The 24,281-nt window shown below is 41.5% G+C and overlaps 1 protein-coding gene across 3 annotated transcripts in view; it reads right to left on the bottom strand.

Annotated features, from left to right (window-relative positions):
• dab2ipb (DAB2 interacting protein b) overlaps positions 1 to 24,281 on the bottom strand; it is a 162,040-nt gene that overhangs the window by 129,262 nt on the left and 8,497 nt on the right. For 2 of the 3 annotated variants that reach the window (XM_069700800.1, XM_069700801.1), the window contains exons 2-3: positions 19,030 to 19,154; positions 13,496 to 13,601 (exon numbers count right to left, since the gene is read on the bottom strand). In XM_069700800.1, coding sequence (XP_069556901.1) covers positions 13,496 to 13,601; positions 19,030 to 19,154 — 231 coding nt within the window. Of the gene's footprint in view, positions 1 to 7,953; positions 8,117 to 13,495; positions 13,602 to 19,029; positions 19,155 to 24,281 lie in introns of those variants that run through there. The other variant, XM_069700805.1, reaches the window with a different exon arrangement.

The following is a 24,281-nucleotide window of genomic DNA, read 5'->3' as shown; positions in this document are numbered from 1 at the left end:
GACTTTTCCCATGAAATCCTAATTAGATATTTTTTTCCCCCCCACAAGTTATTATGGTTTCATTGGCTAAATTTACTTCTTCTGATCAGTGTTTTGTCATCTTTCTCAAAATAACTATAATTTCTTAGATATTAGGTCGAGATGTATGTTTGGGTGCGTCTGGTTAGATTGACATGCCCGGGGTGCACTCAGGTTTTCGCTATAGGTGGCCGGGGCATAGTGTCTTTAGGTTCTCAGTCAGATCCACGCCTCACTCTTTACCAGCTCGTCCAGATATGGTCACTTCTGGCTTCAACAAACCAAGATGGCTACCACCAAAATGCCACACTTGAGACTTTAAAATGGCAGTTTATAAACCAGTGGATGATGTCACGGTGGGTTCCTGCTTGGTTAAAAGACTTAACTTGTATTTAAAGCACTTTGAATGGCCTTGTTGTTGAAATGTGCTATATAAATAAACTTGCCTTGCCTTCAAAATTTTCCTATAGAATATCTTAAACCCTGAAATACCATTAGGGTTCCCTTTTTTTTTTTTTAATTGAGTGAAAACACGTCAAATGAATTGTTTGTCTCACTTTATCTTACTGTTGTCAAATCTTAACCTTTTCAAAAACAAAACAAATTCTTCTACAGTTTCTTTAAATCTTTACATACGGTACTTTTAAACACACTTCACACAGAACAGCATGGGGGTGGGTTGAATGTCACGGTGTAAACAAAAAAGAGATGGATTAACGTAATGCTTTCCAGCAGACATCCGAAGTTTAATGTTGCTGCTTCTCCAAAGCTCTAATTTCAGGCTCAAGTCACTGCCTTTTCCCACCGGCTTTGGGACTGAAATAAATACCCTGGTGGATTATCACAGATCTGTAACTGTGTAAGCCACATAAACAATAACGACGGATAAACAACAACAAACAACAACAACAAAAAAAACCACTGATTAAAATCAGTTTATCTTGCGATTCTCGCGCCCTACTTTGATTACATGTCGATTAGAAGGAAAAGTCTTAAGCCTGCTGGCGTGCCTGCTCCTTCTGACTTTCTCGGTTACCTTTTCACGTCGCGCAGTCAATATTTTCCAATATTATGGACATAAATTTGTCGCGAGCGTGTAACAAGCTCACGGCCGTGTTTGGCTCCGTTTCGGCCCGTCGCAGCGGTTGAAAAAAAACAAACAAAAAAAACCCCCGCATACCGCGGATGCACAAATGCGCTCAGGAGCACTCTGCAAACCGTGCTGACACGCTTAGCATCTGCACAGCATGCAGCAAAGGCGCAATCTATAAACACGTGCGCTCCAATTTTCCTCCAGTCTCATACACTCTTTTTCTTTCTTGCTCTTTTGACTTTCCAACGTGTCCTCCCTCCCCTCCATCCCTCCTCCCCCTTTCCCCGCTGCTGTGCCAGTGTTGACTGACAGTCTCCCATCAGGGGAGGCTTTCTGACAAATGGGGCCAAATGGAGTCGTGCCACTGTTGCTGCTGGCCACAAGTCAGCTCTCTGAGGTTATTGCTTAGCTCTGCTTTTACAGCGTTATTTATACCCCGCGATCGCCAGACGAGTTGTAAGCGTTTGATGAACTTTTCATGTGTCATCCCCCGTGTGTGCCTCGCAGCTGTTGCTCATTCGGGTTAGCGCTTTGCTATGTTTTTTTTTTTTTTTTTTAACTGTAACCTATCAGTATATGCAGCATAAATGCAGCTCTACTTTTACTACTGCGTAAATCCAAAAAAAAGTTGGTTACAAACTATGATTGAGAGTAGCGAAGCCAATAAAGGCCTTTTAATATCCTTTTTCAGTTTCTCAAGAAGTTTATCTCTGTTTCGATCAAAGGGAGGGGCTCGCTTAAAATTATTTTTTCAGTTGCTCTTTAACTATTGATTGGCATTTCAAGAAAAACTAGGATTCGAAATTCACTTGTCACTATTTGAGTTTTAATCTGACGAGAGTATTACAACCAGGCGCCGGTAAAAAAAAAAAAAACGGGGGAAATAAGGAAGAACAATAGTTGCATACACTAATAGATTTTTGGGATCATAACGACCATTCAAATCTTCCAAATTCGTGCCCCATCCCGGTTCGGATTACAGGATATCGCATATCCGGTTTCAGTGATGCTCTTAGAACAGAAGGGATTGAATGTTTTTTTTCCATTTTTATTTTACTCGTGTAAATGACAGCTATTTAGCTGTAGACAAAACAATCTTAAAACTAACAAAAGGAAAAGAGCGGGGCAAGAGAAGAGCACCAGAAACCGAGCTGAAAGTTCAATTTATTTGCCGATTGCTTCATTGTGGTTCTGAACCGTAAACAGACAAATTACACACTGGAACAAAGAAACTGAACGTCACACTCAGCGGATTACTACTCTGGAGACACACATGTTTGTGGCATTTTGTCTCCTTCACAACAACACGAATCACTCAAGAGCAACACAGTGACTTCAGATTCATGTGTTTCTCTCCTCGTCGTGTCTGATCGCTTTGACTTGCCGTGTAAAAGACAAACACAGTTGTGCCAAAGAACACATTTAATCCTGACTTTAGTTCCTTGAGGCTCGTTCTTAGGGAAAATTGCCACAAAGGCAAACGGCAGAAGACAGACAAATGCATTCTGAATATTTCCACCATTTTGAGTTCTTCTTGAGACACTAGTCAGTAGTAGCAGCATCCCAAACAGCACAGAGGACATCAGGACCAGATTGCTTATACCATATTTGGAAGTGCTGAGAGATACATTAATCAAAATATGTTGTGTCACCACAAATGTGTCCCTGACCTCTTTGAAAGACCACCTAGTCAAATATGTTGTAATTTGATCACACACAGTTTTGAAAAGCTTTATCATCTTCTGTCTCCTGTTTTTTTTTTTTTTATATATATCTAGTACCAGCCATTATGCAAATACTACAATACAATTTGGACATGAAAGATAGCAGGTCTCAAAACAACCAATTTATTTTCCATAAAATGTGCATATAGAAAGGTAATTTTATCATTTAAATTAACATCAGCCCTTTAGTTCAGTGAGGAGATTACTGAACCACACGACACAGCCTGTCATTTAAAACTCCTCCTGACATTCTTTATCAGCCCCACTAATCCAGAGCTACTTGTATTGACCTCTGGAGGTTAAGACGAGAGAGGTTTTTTTATTTCACTTGTTTTGTACTAATGCCAAAGCAGTAAGGGGGCCCTGTACATACTGGTTGACCAAAATTACAGTATAATTCCAGAGGGATCAAAATCCAGAAATCAGAACTGACATTTGTACACAATCTAGCCGGCAATACGTGCTTTGTTCGTAATGGCAGAGTTTCCCTCAGTTGCAGCTCCTCTTTTAGATTTTGATTGATCATGTATAATACTATTATATTTTTCCATGAAAATATCAGGCAAAACACGTGTTATGTTATCTGTGAACAGAAGGATTTAAAACTACTTCCAGTGGTTCCAAACTGCAGATTTACGGAGTTGTTAATTTGAAAGATATCAATAAATTCATGTTTCAAATTAAAAGCACTTTTGCGTTTCATACATGGTCCAGCCAAACTATATATACTTGAAAAATGACAATATTTAACATCAAATAGGTCAGTCCTTGCAGATGCAGGGGTCAAAGAGACATTCTCAGAGGAAAAAAAACAAGGAAGCCAGTTCTGCATCTTTACCAACTTCTTAACCTATTTTAGCTCAGTGTCTTGTTTTCACAGCCCAATAACTATTATTGGGCATGAAATATGACATACTGCACATTATCTTCCCATCAATAAAAAGCAAGTTCAAAACATGTATTGTCAGGAGTTCAGGAGAGTCTCTGAAACTTGGAAACAACTCTTTAAAAAAAAACAAAAAAAGTGCTACGAGCGCCCGATGACCTCCACTTGCCAAAATGTCTTTCCACCAAAGGTTTCAAATCTAGATTTGCTTTTTCAAAGCTGCAAGCACAGAAACACACACACACATACACCACCCACAGTCCCTAGACACACACACACACACACACACACACACACACACGCATGTTTACAGATGGAAACAGGACAGACAAAACATCTCGTTTTTATCTAATCTTTTAAACCCTTTTAGACAAAACTCATCTGCCAAGGCTGCAGCCTCCCAGTGTGGAGAAAAGTCTCCCGCACACCAGAATGAACTTGAATTGACCATGAGGCCTCATGCAAGATAATGTTTCCTCTCTTAAAACTAGATTATAACTTCTAAACTGACAGCCCAGTTCCTAAATTTACTCCCACTGTACCACCCACAGTCTGGCTAAGGTTTTAGCACATGACAAGCAAGAATAAATCTTTTATTAAAAGCTGAACATTCTTCACGACAAAGCCCTGCACACGCTTTCACCCATAAGACCACAGTTTCATCTGGATAATATGTCGGGATTTCAGAGGTGTAGTTAGAAAGCCCAACTCACTTCAATATGGAAAACGAGAGAAAAGCCCCCTCGCTCTTTTCCAGAAAAAAAAAAAAAAAAAAAAATGCTTCAAGAAATCTCAGCCGGTTTAATCCCCCTGTTTGATAAAAGTTCTGTCTGACACACACACACACACACACACACACACACACACACACACACACACACACACACACACACACACACACACACACACACACACACACACACACACACACTCTCTCTCTCTCGAATGTTTTCTCCTCTGGCACATGAGCGGGCATTCAACCTTTTTCATCTAGGACAAAAACAGGCAGACCTATTTACATGTCAATGAAGGCCGTGGATAAGGACTTTTCCTGCCTCTCCCCTTTTTTACATTCCTCCCCGAAACCTCCTCTCATCTCTGCATGCTTCTACAAACTAGTACACTAGATGTAGTCATTTTGATGTCAGATGAAACTTTTAAGAATAATTATTGCAGCGGAATTCTCAGGAAACTGTTTCGGTAAGAAGGCGAATCACAACGTCTAACAATTAGAGATGATTCTGCGGGCCAGTATCGGGACCGGTCCGGGTTTATTTTAATAGATCGGTATCAGCTTTATCCAATTTTCTGTTGTGTCCTATTTTGCGAAGCTGCTCTCCTTTACAACCCTTGTAAACCCTTTGGTGGGACGTAAATAGACATTACCCACAGCTTTTGCATCAGGAAGATGGAACGGCGAGAGCCCCGCAGGTACAGGCAGCTTCTGCAGTGCCAGCATTTTCATGGGGTGGAAATAAGAAAGTTACGTTCGATGCAGCCAATACGATAAGGCACCTGACAAGAAAACGGAATATTGTGACTTCCCATAGGTGGTGGAGGCAAGGGCAACACCGAAGCAGCAACTTGTGGAGGGTGCTTTTCGGCGATGAGGGGAGTTTCTATGGGACCCTGACCAGGTCCAAAGAGAAGCTGATTGAATTCATCACGGTGGATGACCGGCCTATTTCCGTGGTTGAACAAAAAAAGCAAACCATCGATGTCTTTTTGAGAGGCGATCAAGCGGCAACCAACAGTGACGTCACCCATTGGTTTGTGAACGGCCTCTAATAAAGCCTCGGGTTCGGATTTTGGTCGGCGCCATCTTGCTAGTTTGGACCGGTTTGGAGAAGGAAGTGACCATATTTGGACGAGCCGGGAGGGAGTGAGCAGTGGATCTGATTGGAAACCCAAAGACACGAAGTCCCGCCCACAGATAGCCGTAACCTGACTGCACCACAGGCCTGTCAATCAAACAGACACGCCCCCCCCCCAAAACAGAAGTTTATTTACTAATTAATGACTGGATTATTTTCAGATGGACCGCCAGAAAACAATAAAAAAAAAAAAGGAGCGACTTTAGCTAACAAAACTGAAATAACACCGTGAAAGAAATGTACTGACTAATAATTTAATGAGAGAAGATGAATGGGAGTGTATGGAGCCGGAGGCTTTTTGGAGCCAATCTCTGGTGGCACCCGATGGTATTGCAGTTTAAGGCACTTCTGCATCGGGCCTCATTTTTCGGACCCGGAAGCTACGTCCACTTTTCTCCGTATAGGGACAATACAAGAAATAGGAAAGAAAGATATGGATGATATGGGATCTGGATTCAGGCTGCGCCACACACGTGCTCTTGTTATTGAAAAAAGCTGTGATACAAATTGTCAGCACCATCTACATGGGACTGCTTCCATTAACTTGATTGTGCCCTGGGCAACTGTATAATTGAGGTCAATTAAAGTATTGGATCCCACTTATCAGCAGAAATATTGTTACACACTACAGTTATAGTTAATCAGGTGATGACTTTGATGAGATTTTCTGGATTGTTTTCTAAAGTAAGAAGTCCTCTGCTTCCACGGATAGAAGCAGGAAATGAATAGACGCAGTCAAGTGTGCCTGTGCTCTCAGCTAGATGCAGACAGCAGATTACCATCTGCTTTACATGCAAAGGGATGGGTAATATATGAAAACAACATGCATGTAGAAATCCGCAGCTCCTAGATGTGTTACAAATAACGATTATAAAGCGCGAGCGTGCGAGAGAGAGAGTGAAAATGTATTCCTGCGTGAAGCGTGAACTCCTCGTGTGGCCTGCAAGTCTAGGGTGAGAATGTAATCAGACCATATCGGATTATCGGCCTTTCTACTATCTCTTTCCTATTTGTATCGAACCCTTAAGAAGGGATCAGTGGGAGAGGCTGGCCTGACAGCGAGAGGAGAAAGTGAAAATTACCGAAGGAAGTTGACGTTTTATTTAGGGAGACCTCACCGTGAAGGTGAAAATAAAGCCTCAGTGTTGGCTTATTTCTGTTTAGATTGTTAACAGGAGTTTCACGTCCCGAGAGACGAATGTTTCGTCCTTCGCAGTTTTTCTTCGCCTTTTTCTTTGTGTCTCCTTCTCCGTCATGGGCAGACGGCCCAGCGTCTATAAAGCGATGTGGCTTAAGACGCTGGCAAAGAGAAACTACGGTCTCTTGGAAATATGCTCTCTGTTGACTCATTCTGTGAACCACATTCTTCATCAGCGCAGCGGAGTCCTTCCCCGTCGGCCATGAAGACAAAACATCGTTTTTTCTGGGCCCAGTTAATAATACACCATTTTTTTTCTTTCTGCCTTTTAACTATCTAGTTTAGTCTCTAACATTTGGAGCGGTGGAAGAAGAAGAAAAAGAGAGAGAGAGAGGCAGTGGAAAATGAGGGGGAAGAGAAAGAGTGAGCTCTCTCTGGCCTACAGTGCCGTGTCTAGATCCCCCTGGATTTATTTGTGTACATAACTCTTTTCTGTCTCTCCCCTTCTCTTTTTTTTTTCCCCCTCTCTCCATCTCCCACTTTCATTCTTTCTGTGCCGCTGTCTGGAAACACAAACACCCACACGGTGCAACCACTACACAGCCTTACAGATATACAGATTCACGTAACCATCAAATTATCCTGGCGCATTTGAGTAGAAATGGTCCACCCACGGGCCCCCCCCCCCCCCCTCACATATGCCACAGTTAATTACTCTATTCAAAAGACCGAGAGGAGCGCGGCTCGCATCGAAACAGTCAAGACACGAGAAGACGAGGCAAAATCCCGCAGAGGATCCTCGTTCCGAGATTTTGCACCAAAGCCAAAAACTTTTACAGGCCTGTTAAAAGTACTGATGAAAAGGTCATTAAAAGCACAATGTCTTCAGCAGGCAGTCGATAGCGTTACGTCGCCATGTAGCACCCCTCCCGGCCCTCCGGCCCCCTCCGGCCCCGACCCGACAGAACGGACTGAAGTCCTGTTCATGACTGACCACAGAGGCCCTATAGTCAACAGCTTGACAGCCAAATGGAGAGCCGTATTAGCAGGCTAACGGGGGTGGGGTGGGGTGGGGGGGAACACGTGACCCAACTCCCTCGTTCACTGACATGCTCGTAAACTTTTTTTTTTTTTTTCCTAAAAACTATCACTTTCGTATGATTGCTCAACCTAACCCCCCCCCCCTCCCACCCACCCCCCCCTCACCATTTCACTCTCACCATTCTGTGCCTCTGGATGGGTGCTGGTGTCAGGGTCCATGTTAAATTCACAGAGCGATGAGCACCCAGATCAACATACCCACATCCCGAGAGAGGCAAAGTTGAACTCGATATAAACTGACCAGCAACAACTTACAGCTACTACTAAAATAAACCCAACTACAGGTTTGTTTTTTGTTGTTTTTTTTATCTCCTCGGCCGCCGCTGCCGTCTCTCCGCCGCTGCCGTCTCCAGTCAAGAGCTCGCTGGCTCTGGTCTGGCCCCTGCAGCCTGCCAGCTCAGCTCAGGCTTCTGCTGCTGTGTTACATCTGTCTGACTGAGCCCCCTCTCTCTGGAGAGCAGAGAGAGCGAGAGAAAGGGAGGGAGAGCGAGAGAGAGCCAGTATAACAGGATGGGAGGGAGGAGAGAGAGAGGAGCACTTTCCACATGGAGAGGGAGAGAGAGAGAGAGAGAGCTGAGGGGGTTGTGGCTGAGCTGAATGTTACCACTTTGATCAATTTCACTCTGATATCTTCAATTTTTTTTTTTTCCTCAAGAACTTAGTAATATTAGTTTTGAAAAGGAAAAAAAAAAAAAAAAAGCATGCTAGAAAATTGTAGGAACTTATAAAGTGCTGCGGCCAAGATGTAAACGATACAGAATAGCGCCTTTAAGTCAAAAGTAGGTCTGCAACCAGTGATTATTTTCATTACTGGTTCGTGGAATTTAAAGATTGTGAAATTAAAAAAAAAAAAATGCTTTTGACACGTTCTCCGAGATCAAAGGGAAATTTTGTTTCATCTTTTCAACGTGAAGCTTCAATCTAAAAATCATATAATACAGAGAAATCCTGACAGTTTGCCAGTTTTGCTTGAAAAGTGGTTTTTAACAATTAACAGATTATCAGATCAGTTGCCGACTAAGTGTTCAACTGTGGTCAACACAGCAAGGCCAAACAAAAAAGACACCTGCTATTTATGCCGTGTCGTTGCTGGAAACAAGTTTACAAAGTATTTGAATGCCACACTTGAAAGCTGTCACAATTATTACATCATCGCCTGATCGCAATTATTTTGCATAATTGCTAGAATCACTTCAATTCTTGCATACAAAAATAGCTGGATGAAACTAACATGAATGTCAATCACTGTTTCCGTGTACTTTACCCCATTTTGGGGTTTGGTTGGAGCTCTTTTCTACGATGTCATCTGGTTCCTCTGCTGTGGTTTAATGGGACGTGGGTCGAGGACAAGCATCATCACAGGACATTGTTCATTTGGATTATCGGTAACTGTCATTGTCAGTCATTTCTTTTTATATTTTGACGATAGGCTTTGTGCATTTAAGGTGATATTCATGTCATATCTGCCCTGTGAAATGTTTTTCTGTTTACAAATCCTAGAGCAAACAGAAATGACATTTTTATTCATAGACTGTATTTAGATCCCATTTAATGGCTCTACTTTGTCATAAAGTGTGTATTATCACATTATGATTTATCTTGTTCTATAATATTGGCATTAAATAAACAGAAGATGACAATTGATGACTGGTGGATTTGACTCCATAACATAAGAAGTAGTTTAATACCTTTGTAACTTTGCCATGTTTCATAATTACCTACTTCTTGTGCATTAACTGTGTAGCTCATCATCAAAAAGACGTGATAACACATCTTCTTCACTGACTGCTTCTGTTTTTATTATCAGCAAAGTAACACAGACAAAGTCGAGCCAGCGTTTACCATGACAACACTTTTATATCAACTATCCTCAGTTCTTGATGAGTTGTACTGTAACTCCCCCCATATTTGAGATGTTTTGGGTTCATCTTTAATGCAAAACAATTAAATATGTAGTGGCGCAGTGGGACGACAGACCAGAGTGACTGGCACAAACTCAAGTAATACTGCTCAGGCTAATGGTAACTGACTGTAATTATTATAGGCTCTGAGGAGAAGGATAACTAGCAGGACTTCAAACACATGGGAAGCAGCATTTGGGCTACAAGGCATGCAGGAATCATTCAACAGCCTTTGGTCAAGTTAACCGTTTCTATTTAATCCTGTCTAAAATATTACAGCTTACAGCTAGTGAACACTGAAAAATAGGGCAGTGTACGCCCAAGAACGGAGAGCTGAGAACTCTTCCAAAAGCCGAATCCAGAAAGGAAAAATAAGTTTCACTGCAATAAAATGAAGCTCAGTTGTTCTGGTGGGAGACCTAACAACGCTCCCCTGTATCGAGCGCGGTTTTGTGCCGAAACCTTGACGAGTTCAAAAGAGTAGAGGCGGCAGCCGCTCACTTATTCAGTGTGAGGATGAGACGAGATGAGAGCGCTCTCTGAATTGCGTTGGATTCCTATTCATCGGTGTAGTTTTTATTCATCACGTTGCTTATTTAGAGCCGGTGCCACACAAGGACAAGAGCAGGTGGGACCTGTGCCGATGAATAATGTAGTAAAACACAGACAGTGGGAGTGTTAGTGCTGTGATGTGGATCGTGATATGAGAGGTACGTGCACGAACATTGCTTTAAAGGTTAGACACTGAAGAGGGAACCAAAACACGCATTACTGTTTGGATTTTTAGAGATAAATTTAGCAACCTTTCTGTCAATATGGTACTTGTTAAAAAAAATAAATTGCCAGTTAACAAGAGTGTTAACTCATCTCACCCTGGAACAAAGACTAGAAATGTCAGATGTTTCATAATATTGGTTCATTTACAATCACCATAGACTGTATATAAAAGTGGATGAAGCTTCCGACTCTGAAAAATGAGGCTGATGTGGAAGTGCCTTCAGCTGCAATACCACCGAGAGGCCACCAGAAGTTGGCTCCAAAAAGCCTCCGGCTCAATAGACTCCTTTTCAACTAGTCTCCTAAAATTCTAAGTCAATAAAATCCAAGTCGAAAAAAAAAAAAAAATCGCTCCTTTTCTATTTTCTGGCCGTCCATCGGACAATAATCCCGTTATTAATGAGAAAATAAGCTTCAAGTAGCTGTTTTTTTGTTTGTTTGTTTGTTTTTTTTGTTTTTTTTTTGGGGGGGGGGGGTCTGTTTGATTGACAGTCCAGTAGTGGTCAGATTACAGATGTCGGTGGGCGGTATGTAGTATCGCCGGGTTTCCGATCAGATCCACCTGCTCGCTCCCCCTCCAGCTCGTCCAAATATGGTCACTACCGGCTCCAAAACGGCACTAAAATAGCAAGAGGACGCCGGCCAAAATCTGAATTTGAGGCTTCACAACGGCCGTTCACAAACCAACGGGTGACGTCACTGTTGGTTGCTGCTTGATTATCACTTATTTTCATGTTTTTAAGTGGATGCAGCTACTTTTAAAAGATAAAAGGAATTTCTTTTTATAACCACAAGCAGTGGTAACTCACAAAAACATGGAAAAACTTGCACTTAAGAGTCCTAATTATGCTTTTCATATTAACAAGTATCAGATTGTGTTTTTGCGCCTGGCATTTCTAACACATTTCTTCTGAGCCCTAAATGCTATTATATATATATATATATATATATATATATATATATATATATATATATATATTTTTTTATTGTAGTTGGCCACTACAAAAAGTAAAATTGTCTTTTTGAATATTCATTTGCAAAAAATTCCTTAAGATGACACAACAGCAGAAAGTATGAAATTGTATTTAAGTGGGTGACATAATAACCGCTACAGTAATATATTATTGTATTTTAATGTATTTGGCCAAACATACAGAATAGTGTATGTTGACTATGGAAATATGAACAGGCAACTATCTAATATCATGGAAATGTTTCAGGCTGTCGCTGGGAAAGCTGCAAAGGAAGCCTGTAATTAGTGAAGAAGCTGGCAGACTGTGTTTATTCTCTGAGCCTCTTTCTATTCAACTAATCACAGAGCCAGTATAACGCTGCATCTTATTTCACTTGTATCAGTAGAGTAGAGTTGAAAAAAATGGGGTGTTCGTATTTGAAAACTCTCCTCTGATTTTTTTTGGATAATGTGTGTGTGATTTAGCACTGAGCAAAAAACAGTGCAGCAAAAACTGGTCGTATTTATGAAGCCAAATATGCGCTATGTAGAGAATGCTGGGTGTCAGCCATAACTTTGGGGCGACAGAAGGACATTTGTGCTTGTCTCATTATCGAGGCCTCAGACTATTACCAAAAATGTGACCGTACTTGGGAGATAGAGGGTATGAGGACAAAAAAAGGATACGTTTCCAAAAACAAAGTGGAGGAAAGAAGAAGCTGAGCTCACAAAATAAAATGATAAGACATCTGAATTAGACTCTTTCAAATGAGTCAAACAATATAACTTTGATGCTTTAAGTGAAAGAACAAAGAAAAAAAACAAATATTTCTAATGAAGCGAGTAGGAAATATATTTGTAAATGAGTTGAGGTGCCTAAAAGTTAGTATATTTTTTGTTAAGTTGAACTAAATAGCTCCCTCCACTGGTGAAGTTTAGGTAAACTTGCAGATGCCACTGCACTGAAATCCGGCCATGAACTCACTGACTCACTCGCTCGGACAGATGGATGTGGAAACCAAGAAACAAAACTTTGTAAGAGTCCTTTTGGCACAGAGTGTCTGCAGTAGGCGCAGCCACGATCCCATCCAGAGCATCAATAGCACCACTGTTAAAAAAAAATACTTACAAAACATTAGCGAGGCAGAAATTATGCAGTTGTCCACTAACAGTGCTTCAGGGATAGAGGGCAATAACTTCTCCGAAAATTACTAAACTCAACGTGATTGCTCCATAAAACTAAAAAAAAAAGAAAATCACTGCACACACACTGATTTAAAGGTGAGTCATGTTAAAGTGCATTCCAGCTCGCAACCCAGCAACAGTAGCCGGGTTACAAATGCTTGAATGTCAAACCTCAGTGCCACCTAGTGTCTAAATCAGACTGATATCAGACTTACGTGTTCATGGGCTTTTACTGTGGTGCTCCATCTTGTCCATTGAACTGAGTGAATATATATACCTCCAGAAAGTATTCAATAAACTGCATTATCACCTTGTCATAAAAGCAACACGGAAAAGTGCAACGTGACAAGAAAGATGTAAGATGAGTTTTAAGATGATGCTTCCTGAGTGCCGGGCAGTGCTACAAAGAAGCAAGCTCTCCATCTAGTGGATGTGGAGTAGAAGAAAATCATTTCCTAAGCATGAGAGCAATGCAAGGCTCCCTTTAGTATGTGATTGGTTACATACCTGACGAGAAGACAACACTTCTGTCTTGTGTTGAGCCCCGCTGATCACATGACCTTCCTATTGAACAAGCCTCTACATACGAGTGCGTAAATTCCAGTCTAAGCTGAATATTAGCAGCTTTGGACGTACAGGGGTCATAGGAAAAAGCAAAACCAGAGCCAAGCCACAAAAACCCTCTCGTGAATCATAATGTTTTCAAATGTCCATAACCATCTTGAACCCGTGTTTGAGTCAGTCATTTTGCTTTAATTAAGTGGCTTGAAGGAGCTTTTAAAGTATTTCCCGTGGATGTGTGTTTGAATCCTGATCACTGCAGAGGTACGCCCTCGGGCTACTCACCGCTCTCGGTGGACAGCCGGCTGTGGAACTCTGGAAACTGTGTTTCCACTGGGACGCTGATAGTGCGTCGCAGTAGGTGGACCTTGCATGATGCAGAACGCCTCTCCTGCAAAAACAAAAAACAAACAAAAAACGAGATCTGCTGAGAAACAGAGACACAGAAGGAGACTCTGGCACAGATAGAGTCCTGAATGGATTCAACAAAAGTCTCAGAGCAGATAGGACGCTAAAGAAGAGAAACGGTGGCTGTAAAACGTGTATAAATGCGCATAATAGTCACTGAGGTTCCTTATCTGAGTCGGTGTGGTTATTCCGGCCACCGTGTTCAGTGCCGTGTTAGTGACAAACCGCGCACAATAGCCGTAGTTGTCCTGATAAATGAGTAGTCACTGAATAAAACAGAGCAGGCGTTGGCAGCCCATCAGTCTGTGTCAGCCCGTATCTTCCTATAGCTTTTCTTACCGACTCCGAAAGATTAAATAGGGAGAACCAAAAAAAAAAAAAAAAAAAAGAAAAAAGGAACGTCTGTGGGGAGAAAGTGGCGAGTCAAACAAACGGAGAACGCGGCCTGATGTCCTCCAAGCGGAGTGATAATGGGCTTATCGAACATCCTCACACCTCTCGACTCGACGCAGCACCCTGTCTGCTTTCCTCTGTCTTCGTATCCATCTATTTATCTCTCTTTACTTCCCTCGTGGGACTTTAAGATTTAAGGACAGCTCTCGCTGAGACTTGGAGGTCTGAGCCGTAATGACTCGGCAATAAAAGCTGCAACTTGAACCCCTGTTCACTGCAACGACTTGCAAGTGTCATACACAGCGCAGTGCAGTATGGGCCAAACTCTTTTGATTCCGGTTTTGAGCTGGAACTGGGAGAATAATCTGTGGCCTTGTTAATGGTTTAATGATCATTCATCTCTCATTTTTCTAACTCGGTGACAGAGTAATAATTCATCTGAAGAGTGAGTGCATTCTACATTCAGACGGCTGAAATATTAAAAAGAGTGGGCGATAGACGACAAGTGTTTTAGCAAATCTGCACCAGTTTTCATCTGAAATATCAATTCTTTAGTTCACGCAGGCTGTATTTTAGCATTTTTCAGTTTTATAATTTGCATTTCTTCTACCCACTAGCACTAAAAAAAAAAAAAACCCCGATGTGAATAATCTCTGTGATGAGTATAGGTGAAGGTCAGAGAAGCAACGGGTGAGCACGGATGAATGAAAAATCCTCCGACTAAGTGGGGGGAAAAAAAAAAAAAAAAAAAATCAAGGCAGGAAAGTCGGAGTGAACTGCAGTAGAAGAGGAATGAACCCTCTCCCGCTACCGAACTCATTTGCATGTGATCCCGAGCGAGGCAGGAGCTGCTCGGAGGAACATCGGTGCCGCGCGGCGCAATGTGACTACACGGATGTATGAAGTCGGAAATAAATTAAAGCACATTGCGCAGATCAAAGCCAAATAAGTTTAAGTATTAAACTGCAGCTGTTCCTATTTAAATAAAAAAATAAATGAACTAATCCCGCACATTTTTTATGGAATAGTTGACGGAGGGAAAACACTGCAAACAGGAAGCGGTGATGTAGCTCTTCTAATTCAATTAAGATTATTGCTTTTGCCGTAAGCGCTGATTTGATTACATCAGTAAAGAAGGAATTTCAAACACCTGCATATCTCCTCCATTTAGCAGGATTTGTATTTGAACTGTTGACACCAGCGTGAAAAGGTCATGTGCTGTGTTTCAAATGGCGTACTTGTGCACTAACACTCACTATTTTGAGTGCATAAGTGCGCTCACACTTTCAAGTACAGAAACACGCGGTGCACGACAAGTACCAGAATGATGCACTCAAAACACCCTCAAAAAAAGAAGTGTGAAATGCTGGACACTTTCCACCCGAACTGGTCGCCATCTTGGCTCTGTCCAGGAAGGGGCGGGGCCACCGGCTTGAAGAGTTTTCAAATTAAGGCTCTGAGGAAGCTGCAGCTGTTCCTGAACACCACACAAAAATTGTTTTTGTTTTTTTCCACTATTGCTGCTGGAAGAAAGAATCCGTGTGTTTACTGACTGTTAAACAGAGGGAACAAAAACACGTTCATTTCCGCGTAAAATAATTAAAGCTGCAGCTATTTTGGCGGGCGATGCGTTCACATGCTGAGGTCATTTCCTGTCGGTGCAGAACGACAGTGTGCGATTTGTAAAAACACTACCCTGTCAAAATTCCGGCACTACACAAGTAAGAGTCCGAACATGGAAAAGCACTATTTAGTTTGTCATTTGGAACACAGCAATAGTCTATAATCATGAGCGCCCTCTAGTGGCAGTCATGTGTAGCTCAGACATGTAGATATAGCTCTCCTGGATCTCCGTGCACACAGTGGAGCTCCATAAGCCCGAGGAGGAGTTTGAACGCTTCACAACAGGCTGAAGGTGAAAATGAGAAAAGTCGCAGAAAGCCCTCTGGAATCACACCTTGTCTTTCTGTTTTATTACCTTTTACAAGGAAGCCTAGAAGAAATGCAACGCGCCTGCTGAATGTCAAGATTGTTATCCCCTGACTTTTACAGAATTCACTCCGTGTATTATTCATTTGGGCTCTCTGTGTGTTTGTCTTGTGATTAAGGAAGTGTCACATTGCCTGCAAAAACAACCAAGGGCCAAATGCACTTTCTATTACAATGGCAATACCAGGATCAGCTGATTTTAATTATATGACTCTTTAACTTGATATATGTATATTTTTTTTTAATCACGTCTCTCTCATTGTGTTCACGAACCATAAATGTGAGGAGGAACAGGCCTGAAGAGACAAACTGACTGAAGGAGAGTGTAAAAGTAAGAAAGTAAAACAAAAACAACATGAAGAGGGATACAAACAAAGAGGCAGACACAAGGGTTTGCTACGAAACCCCGTAAGCAAACTTCTTCACAACCGGTGATCAATCAGAACTTTTGTTCAGAGACTTAAAGTCTTTGTTTACACATAGATTTTTTTCCCCCCTCCTCTCACTTTCTCTTCACTCGAGTATTTGCTGACAGTGATATAAACACAAACCTCTTATTTTTACTGTTGGATAATACATCTTTTCAAATTTAAGTATGACATTTTGTTTTTCATGACTACAATTCAGTTTGACCCCAGGACATACGAGTGGGATTATAAGTGTAAGCATCTTATTCATTATGATTAATAGAGTTGTGTTTCCTTCCAAAAATGTCTCCTGCTTGCTGAATATATGCCACCTTTAAAAATGTAATCATATAATACAGCCTAATTGTCTCGTGCTTCTCTCAGACGCCGGAATTCAAATGATAAAATCGTCTGGAGTCACTTCCTGCATCTGTTTCAAATGAAAAGCCCTTCAACATTTCACGCTGTTGAAGTTTTTCCACTTCTAGCCTTGTTACTGTAATAATTGAAATAGTTGTCCACTTGATTAAATAAACTGACGTTGTGGACATTAACAATATATTCTAATATCTTTAAATCACTGTCGAAATTTGAAATCTCATACTGATGATGCCGGTCGATATAGACATCAAAGTGTGATTAAAGAGAGTTCTGGCACTTGCTATTAAACCAGGAGAAATGCCTGCAGTAATGTGGGCTGCATGAGTCGGATGAGCATTAATTAAGCTTTATTTTTTTGCTACCAGTGCTGAATCTCTCCCTTTGTGAACGAGTACAAAGCCCAATAATTCTGACATAAAGTAAGGAGCGACTAAAACAACTACATCGACACAGACGTCCCTTAAGTGCACATAAATGTTTGACCTCGTGTGTCGGATTGCTTGTTCTTCCTGACTCATTCTCCCAGCGCATGTTTATCTGTCTGAACCGCATCGCACCTCTATCTGGAACCAACCATTAAAAGACTGCATCAGTCTTCTGACTTGCAGTTAGCTGACATGACAGAAATCCAGCGACGCTCCAGATGACCTTTTCCGAGTCCGGGTCTCCAGATGGACGCATTTTAAAAGCTGTTGTTTTTTTTTGTTGTTGCCGTGAAACAAAAAGCACTGGAGTGGAAAAGGCTGCCAGTGGGTTGATGTGAAATCATTCCTGCCTGCAATTATTGCTCTATTTCAGCGTGGCATACCTCAGTAATTGCAAACAAAGAAACACTGGAGCCACGCTGTTCTCCATAGTCACGTCGGTGTATTGAAAAGGATTTGGAAAGTCCAATAACTGTGGGATGTCCGATCGCTTTTGTGATTGTGAAGCAAGCAAAACTAAGAGATCATAGAAAACTTAGATTTCCTCAGAGGCAGTGCTCTCTCCCTGTCGGTGTTTGAAGTCCTTCCAAATCATCGAAGCAGGTTTGAAATAGGCCGCGAGACTGGAATTTTGTTTGTTTCTGAGAGTTCTCAGATTGTGGCGTTAGTTGAAGCTCAATCATTTGATGTCTCATAACGTCTTAGCTTGCGTACTGAAAATATTCTGAGCATCCTGCATGTTCGAACAAGAGTGTGGTGAAACAATTAATTTCACTTTTTTGAAAAGTCACCTGCAGTCATTACATATTATGATTTTTGTGCAGTCATCCAGGCTCAGCCACAGGCAGATTATAATATTGACACCCATAGCAGGAGGCGCATCTAGATGAGGGAGAAATGTTAGAGGGAGCAGCTCTCATGGAGTCACGTTAAAAGTCAGGAAGGAATATAAAGAAGTGACCAAGCTTGCTGTCATTTGTCTCTCCAAATTAACAGAACAGCAAGGAAGATCAATCAAATACTGTTTTCATGAGGATGATTTTGTAATTGTTAAATTCGGTATATAGTAACTTTACCCAGTAAGAGACTTCGGCCCCGCTGTGGCTCAACCCGGTACTACAACAAAACCAAAACACATTTTCAGACTGTTACACTGCATATCCCTCTTGTTTTTAACATATCTTTGATCATATGAAATGAATCACAATAAGCAAGAGTGAAATTTGATATTAACACACATATATAGGCGTTATGGTTATATCAGGTTATATACACATTTATAGCTTTATCTTTAATAACTTTTAGGATACACAATTCAAAAACGTAATTTTTTTTATTGTCATTGCTTTGAACTTTGGACTATTTCACTTTTTTTTTTTTTTTTTAACCCATTCATTTCTGTAGTCGTTCTGTGGGTATGTTGAATATGAGCTCAGACAAGGCTGCTTAACAAGGACACGCTGTATACATTTTGTTTTGCACGAACAACATCATTTAGATTACCTCACTGACTCCCGATGCCTTTTGATCTCACAGGAACTTGCGTGATCTGGAGCGACACTAATCAAAAACAACGGAGGCAAAGAGCAAGACTCTGCGGTCTGAATTCAAATGTGGAATAAATGATCGCAACGGGAAACACGGGACACGGATTCAATTCAGAGGGTGTTGTGAAACGAGCGAAACGGAAAGTAGGGGGCGAATGATGCTTTGGAAAAGAAAGGAGGAGGAGAAGAAGGAGAACAGGCTGGGGGAAAAAAAACAATGATGACACAGACGGACGTGACAGACAGGAGACTGTGCTGTCTGCTCTCACCGCCTCCTCTTCGTTCAGAAGCAGCATCTGACAGTCAGCGAGCACACAGTACTTCGGGTTCCACGCAGTTCGCTCTTCGCAGGAATGACCACGCGACATCCGGTGCCTCGGCGGATACCGCGCATCTAAAAAAAAAAAAAAAAAAAAGGGAGGCGAAAAGAGAGAAGAGACGTAAAGAGTTGTAAAAAGTAGAGAAAAGACAAATCGCAGTCGGTGGTCGGGGCTCTTGGTAATTGGGTGGAATGAAGAGTAATAAGTTGTTAAATCCTTTGAAAAAAAAAAAACCAACCCCAGAATGGAGGGATGAAAGGGGGGCAAGATGGAGTGGACAATTAGGGCTTTTTGTTTAATGGGCCCTTCATCGATGAGAAAAGAGAATTGCTTTTCAACTTGGGCAAATAACTGTTTTGCTCAGCGAATGCAAACCCCCCCCCCCCCTCTCTTTCTAATTGGAAAATGCCACCGAAGAGGTAATGACTACCTCAGGCTCTCCATGTCGTTTCTTTTTTTTTTTTTTTTTCATTTTCCTCACTTCAATCATTCTTTGGATGTCAGGTGAAGAGCGGAATAAATTTAAAAAGAAACTGAGACGGGTAAAATTGGCTTTTTCGAGCATCTGCAATAAATAGCTGACATAAATCTCAGAAAAGCACTACATATACTTTAAAAAAAAAATGTATTATTTCCCTTCCACAGGAAATACAATCCATCAAATCTCACACATGGGTAACTGTTACAGAGACACAGTTACTCTGTCAGTCAAACACACAGCATATTCCTGGAGTTTAATCACAGATGAGTTTTGTGGAACAAATCCTCATTAGTATCTCAGCTATGCTCTCTGCACACCAAGGAAATGGATTTCTGTGGCTAAATTTAAACAAATTAGTCGGAGGCAAATTCCTGTTTCTTTTATACAAAATATTCTCAAACCGGATGTGTTTTTTTTTAACTCTGTTCTTGGAAATCTAAAGCTGGAAAAACATAAACATAAAGCTGTGTCTTTCAGACACTCTTCAGTCATGGTGAGTCACACAGGGAATATTTAAGGCGCTGAGATGCATTATTCAGAGGTCTTGATGCACTGACATGTTTTTGTCATTTATTTTAAGCTCCTTTACAATGTTGTGCAATTAAGAGCTCATTAAGAGCTCCTGTAGATTCGTCGCATGACTGTGTTGAAACGCACACGTTCGGTCAACTTAAGGCTCGTCACAACTTTGCTGGTTGTGTCTCTTTGATCATTCTCTCTCTTCGTGCCCTGATAGACTCTTTAATGGCGCGGCCGCGAGCGCACCGACACATTAATGCACAAACATACGCACGGATGCAGCACCTGCGTACGGCACCCGTGTGATCAGCTTACAGTCACGCAGTGGACAGCAGCAGGTCAAGCACACACAGTTTTTCCATTTCGCAGGGCGTCTTTGGAGACAGGTTTGTAATCCCGGCGATGATTAAATTATGCAATTCATAATCAGCTTTGCGAGCTTTAGAATTATGAGAGGAAAGAGGTAGACGAGGGGACGGACGGGCAAGAAAGACAGAAATGAAGGATGTCTTTTGACGGATGGAGCTTCATTTCCTTCGATAAAGCAACAGGGAACACGGAGCTCAAACGAGTCACTCTCGTGGTGTAAATCTCTCCACAAACACAGCTGTCTACTTCAATAGAGTCGAGGACAAACCCCCCCCCCCCCCCCCCGCATACATATCACTGGCAATGCCATTAAAAACAAGGCGAGTTTAGCCGTGCACCACCTTTTTCAATCAGGTCTGACTGAGTTACAGACACACCCAAGGACTGCTCACTGATGCGATATAAATTATATGGATTTATTTCATGGCCTTGCTGATTTATTGATCAGCCTTATGGCAGGTACATATTCAGTCACTCAATATGATACTGCCGTCCTCACAGCAACACACTCCCAGCTTCAAGGCTCTATAAGGCAAGAAAACTCCACAAAGTCGAATTTTAATTAACTAATTAAGAGATAATTAGGCTGATGCTTATTCTGATAGCCTTTCTGGAAACAAATGCCCACATTTCTTGCTTCTCAGGCCTTTGTAAGGTTGTCAAATTTGAGTATCTACTCTTTGCACAACAAATGGCATTAGTACAATCCCCTTATGATTTGCTACTATTTAGCCCTTCAACAGAAACTTCTTTTTTGCATCAGCAGCAGCAGCTGAGAATCACATACAAGTTAGAAGAAGTTAGTTTATCATGAAAATGTTTAACCTAAGAAATGCTTTCTGGAGCCTAAGTGAAACTCACGGTTAACGACAGCTGCATGTAAATGTCAAAGATGTTTGTAGTGTTAAAACTGTTCACTATATTGTATGTGGTGCTGGAATGAGAAAATAATTCATGTTAAAGAACCACAATTGGAAAGAGATGCTTAACTGTTTGGGGTATTTTAATCTTTGATACCACACATAAGGTATAGTATAGGCTTTTTATTTCGGACATTTCATATCGCTGACACTTTAAGTTAATGTATGACAAAGTTTTAGGGTATTCAGATCATCCACAAAATAGACAAAATAGAAAGAAACTGTCAAAATAACAACTTTTCAGACATACAGCTCAGTGCAAGACTAAATCCAAAACAGGCACCACTAAACAGCAACACGATTTTGAGGGTGACCCAAAGAAGTGTTTTTTATGTAAGAACTTGGAGCCAAAAAGACAATGTGACTCTCACACTGTGGTAACAAGCCAAGTGCCTCATCTTTGCATGAAAACACGAGAACAGGGATGTAGAAAATGTTGTGGTCGGATTAGCTTGAAAAATCTGGCTCTAACAGAAGACCATTTGTTCCCTGAAACAAGCTGGAGAGTGCAACACGGATGGGTGTCTGCAGGCAAACAAAGTGAAGCATTTCGGAACCTTCCCTGCAGGTTTGAGATGCATTTTTTTGCAAAAGGAGTTGGGACTGTCGCTACAGTTTGGTGCCCTCCTCAATGCTGAGAATTACAGACAGCTTGTTATCCATCACAATACCACCAGGGAGGCATGTGATCTGTCCAGAAATTTATTCATCGGCATGACAACAGCCCCAAATCCACAGCCAGAGCCATAAACAACTGTCTTCAGTGATAAGACCATGGAGTCCTGTAACAGATGGCGTGGGCCCCCGCAGAGCACCGATATCAACATCATCAAAACAGAAGCAACTGAGATGGCCTAAATACAAAGAACTGAGACTTGTTTGCCAGGAAGCTGGAACAACTGTACACAAATGTACTGAGGGGAATTGCTGCTGTTTTTAAAGAAGAGGGTTGGTCACGCCACGTGTTAATTTGATTTAGCTTTCTCTTATCGCAACTGCATGAACTTCACGGCATTGTTTTGAAAGCATCCTCGCTTTAGATCATTTTTGGCCACACACCCGCCTGAGTTGCTTGCATTGAAGTCACAGAGGGGACGAGAGGCTTCCCTGTGTGCAGCCTACCAATAGGCTGCATGCGAAGTGTTTAGGAAACTCTTAAAAATTGTAGCGTCTACTGATAGTCGACATGTCAGTTGTTTAGCAAACATTGGTAAATTGTAGCATCCACATCTGAGGTGTTTAGAAATCAAATTGTAACCATAACCTAAAAAAATACTTTGAAACTTTGATAAATTGTAGCGTCTACCTATAGTCTACATCTGAGGTATTTAGGAAACATCGATAAATGTTAGTGTTTATCGACAGCAAAAGCGTTTAGGGAATTCGGGAAATTGGACCATCTACTAATAATCTGCATGTGAGGTGTTTAGGAAACATTGGTAAATTGTAGCATCTACTGATGATGAACACGTCCGGTATTTAGCAAACATTGGTCAATTGCAGCGTCGAGACCTGAGGCGTTTAGGAAACATCTGTAAGTTGTGGCGTCTACTGATAGTCTACATCTGAAACATTTAGGAAACATCGGTAAATTGCAGTGTCTGTCGTCAGTCTACACATAAAGCGTTTACGGAACGTCCATAAATTGGACCATCTACTGATAGTCTGTATGTGAGACATCTGGGCAACATCATCACATGATAGCATCCGCTGACATTTGAGGCATCTCGGAAACATTGCTAAATTGTTGCATCTACCGAGAGTCTGTCTGTGAGGTCGAAAAAACATAACCTGGGTTACACTCTCCCTCCCTCAACTGCATGAGTCTCTTTGTGCACATCGATTACATCCCGACACCACGAGTGAATTCTCTTTTAAGTCTGCTTTCTTTGTGTTTATGTTACCTTCGATTGTGAGGCAGTTACGTAATCGAGCATGTTTTCCTGAAGCTCAAATGAACAGCAGGGTAACGAGGCAATAGATCAAGTATTCATTGTGTGTGTGTGTGTGTGTGTGTGTGTGTGTGTGTGTGTGTGTGTGTGTGTGTGTGTGTGTGCTTTGATGTTTGAAATCACAGTGTCATGGATGAGTGTGTTTCACCCTGTGTGTAATAGATAAGGAGCGCTCCAATCAGATAAAGCTAGATGCTCTAATTAAACTCAGATGACGAGTTTGGCCACATCGTATTTGCATCTACTCCTAGCCATGGTTTGCTGCTCCTTCCTGTGTTTCACATAGTAACGGCTCACTGAGAGGATCAATCACTGCACAATATTAGCATTTTATTCCCCCTGCATCAATAGCCGTGCTTGGCAATGCAACAATAAACCTCACTTTTCAGCAGCTGCTCCAGAGTCCCTCCCGCCGGTTATTGATAGAACACATATAAAAAGCCCTAATGGTTTTAGATCAATACTTTAAGTTTGGTGGAGATGACTCACAAACATGTTTCTGAAATATTCTTGTTTCAGTCCCAATGTAGTGAGTCAGACATAAAAGAAAATGGGAGAGAGGAAGAAGCTCAAACACAGGAGATGTGAGACGGTACGTAGGCCGGCTTGTTGAAATACCAAGTAGACTCGGGCTGGAGTGTAATCTGACAAAAACTGTTAGCGAGGTCTTAAATTTAACTACTTTTTTCCTGGATGTTCTAGGTTGTTCGAAGTTATTGACTTGCAATCCCGTAACAGTCTGTGCACCAACGACTCCCACATAATATGGATTTCGGCCTACCAGCTCACCTGAATCAAATTTAGTGGAGTCTGATTTTGAAGTTTGGCATATTGGGTGAAGATTCGTTTCTAAGGACAGATTTCTCACCGCACAAAGTTTGGCCTTTCTGGAGATACCATCGCCTGTTTTTATTAAGTTCCACCTTACACAAGCTTAAGACATCGAAAAGCTCTTTCTCA

The sequence above is a fragment of the Brachyistius frenatus genome, unplaced genomic scaffold (assembly GCF_029030835.1).
Source record: "Brachyistius frenatus isolate BFR_SWC_R1_liver_20210118 unplaced genomic scaffold, ASM2903083v1 Contig_35, whole genome shotgun sequence".
NCBI classification, from domain to species: domain Eukaryota; kingdom Metazoa; phylum Chordata; class Actinopteri; family Embiotocidae; genus Brachyistius; species Brachyistius frenatus.
This window is presented reverse-complemented; position numbering and strand designations above follow the sequence as displayed.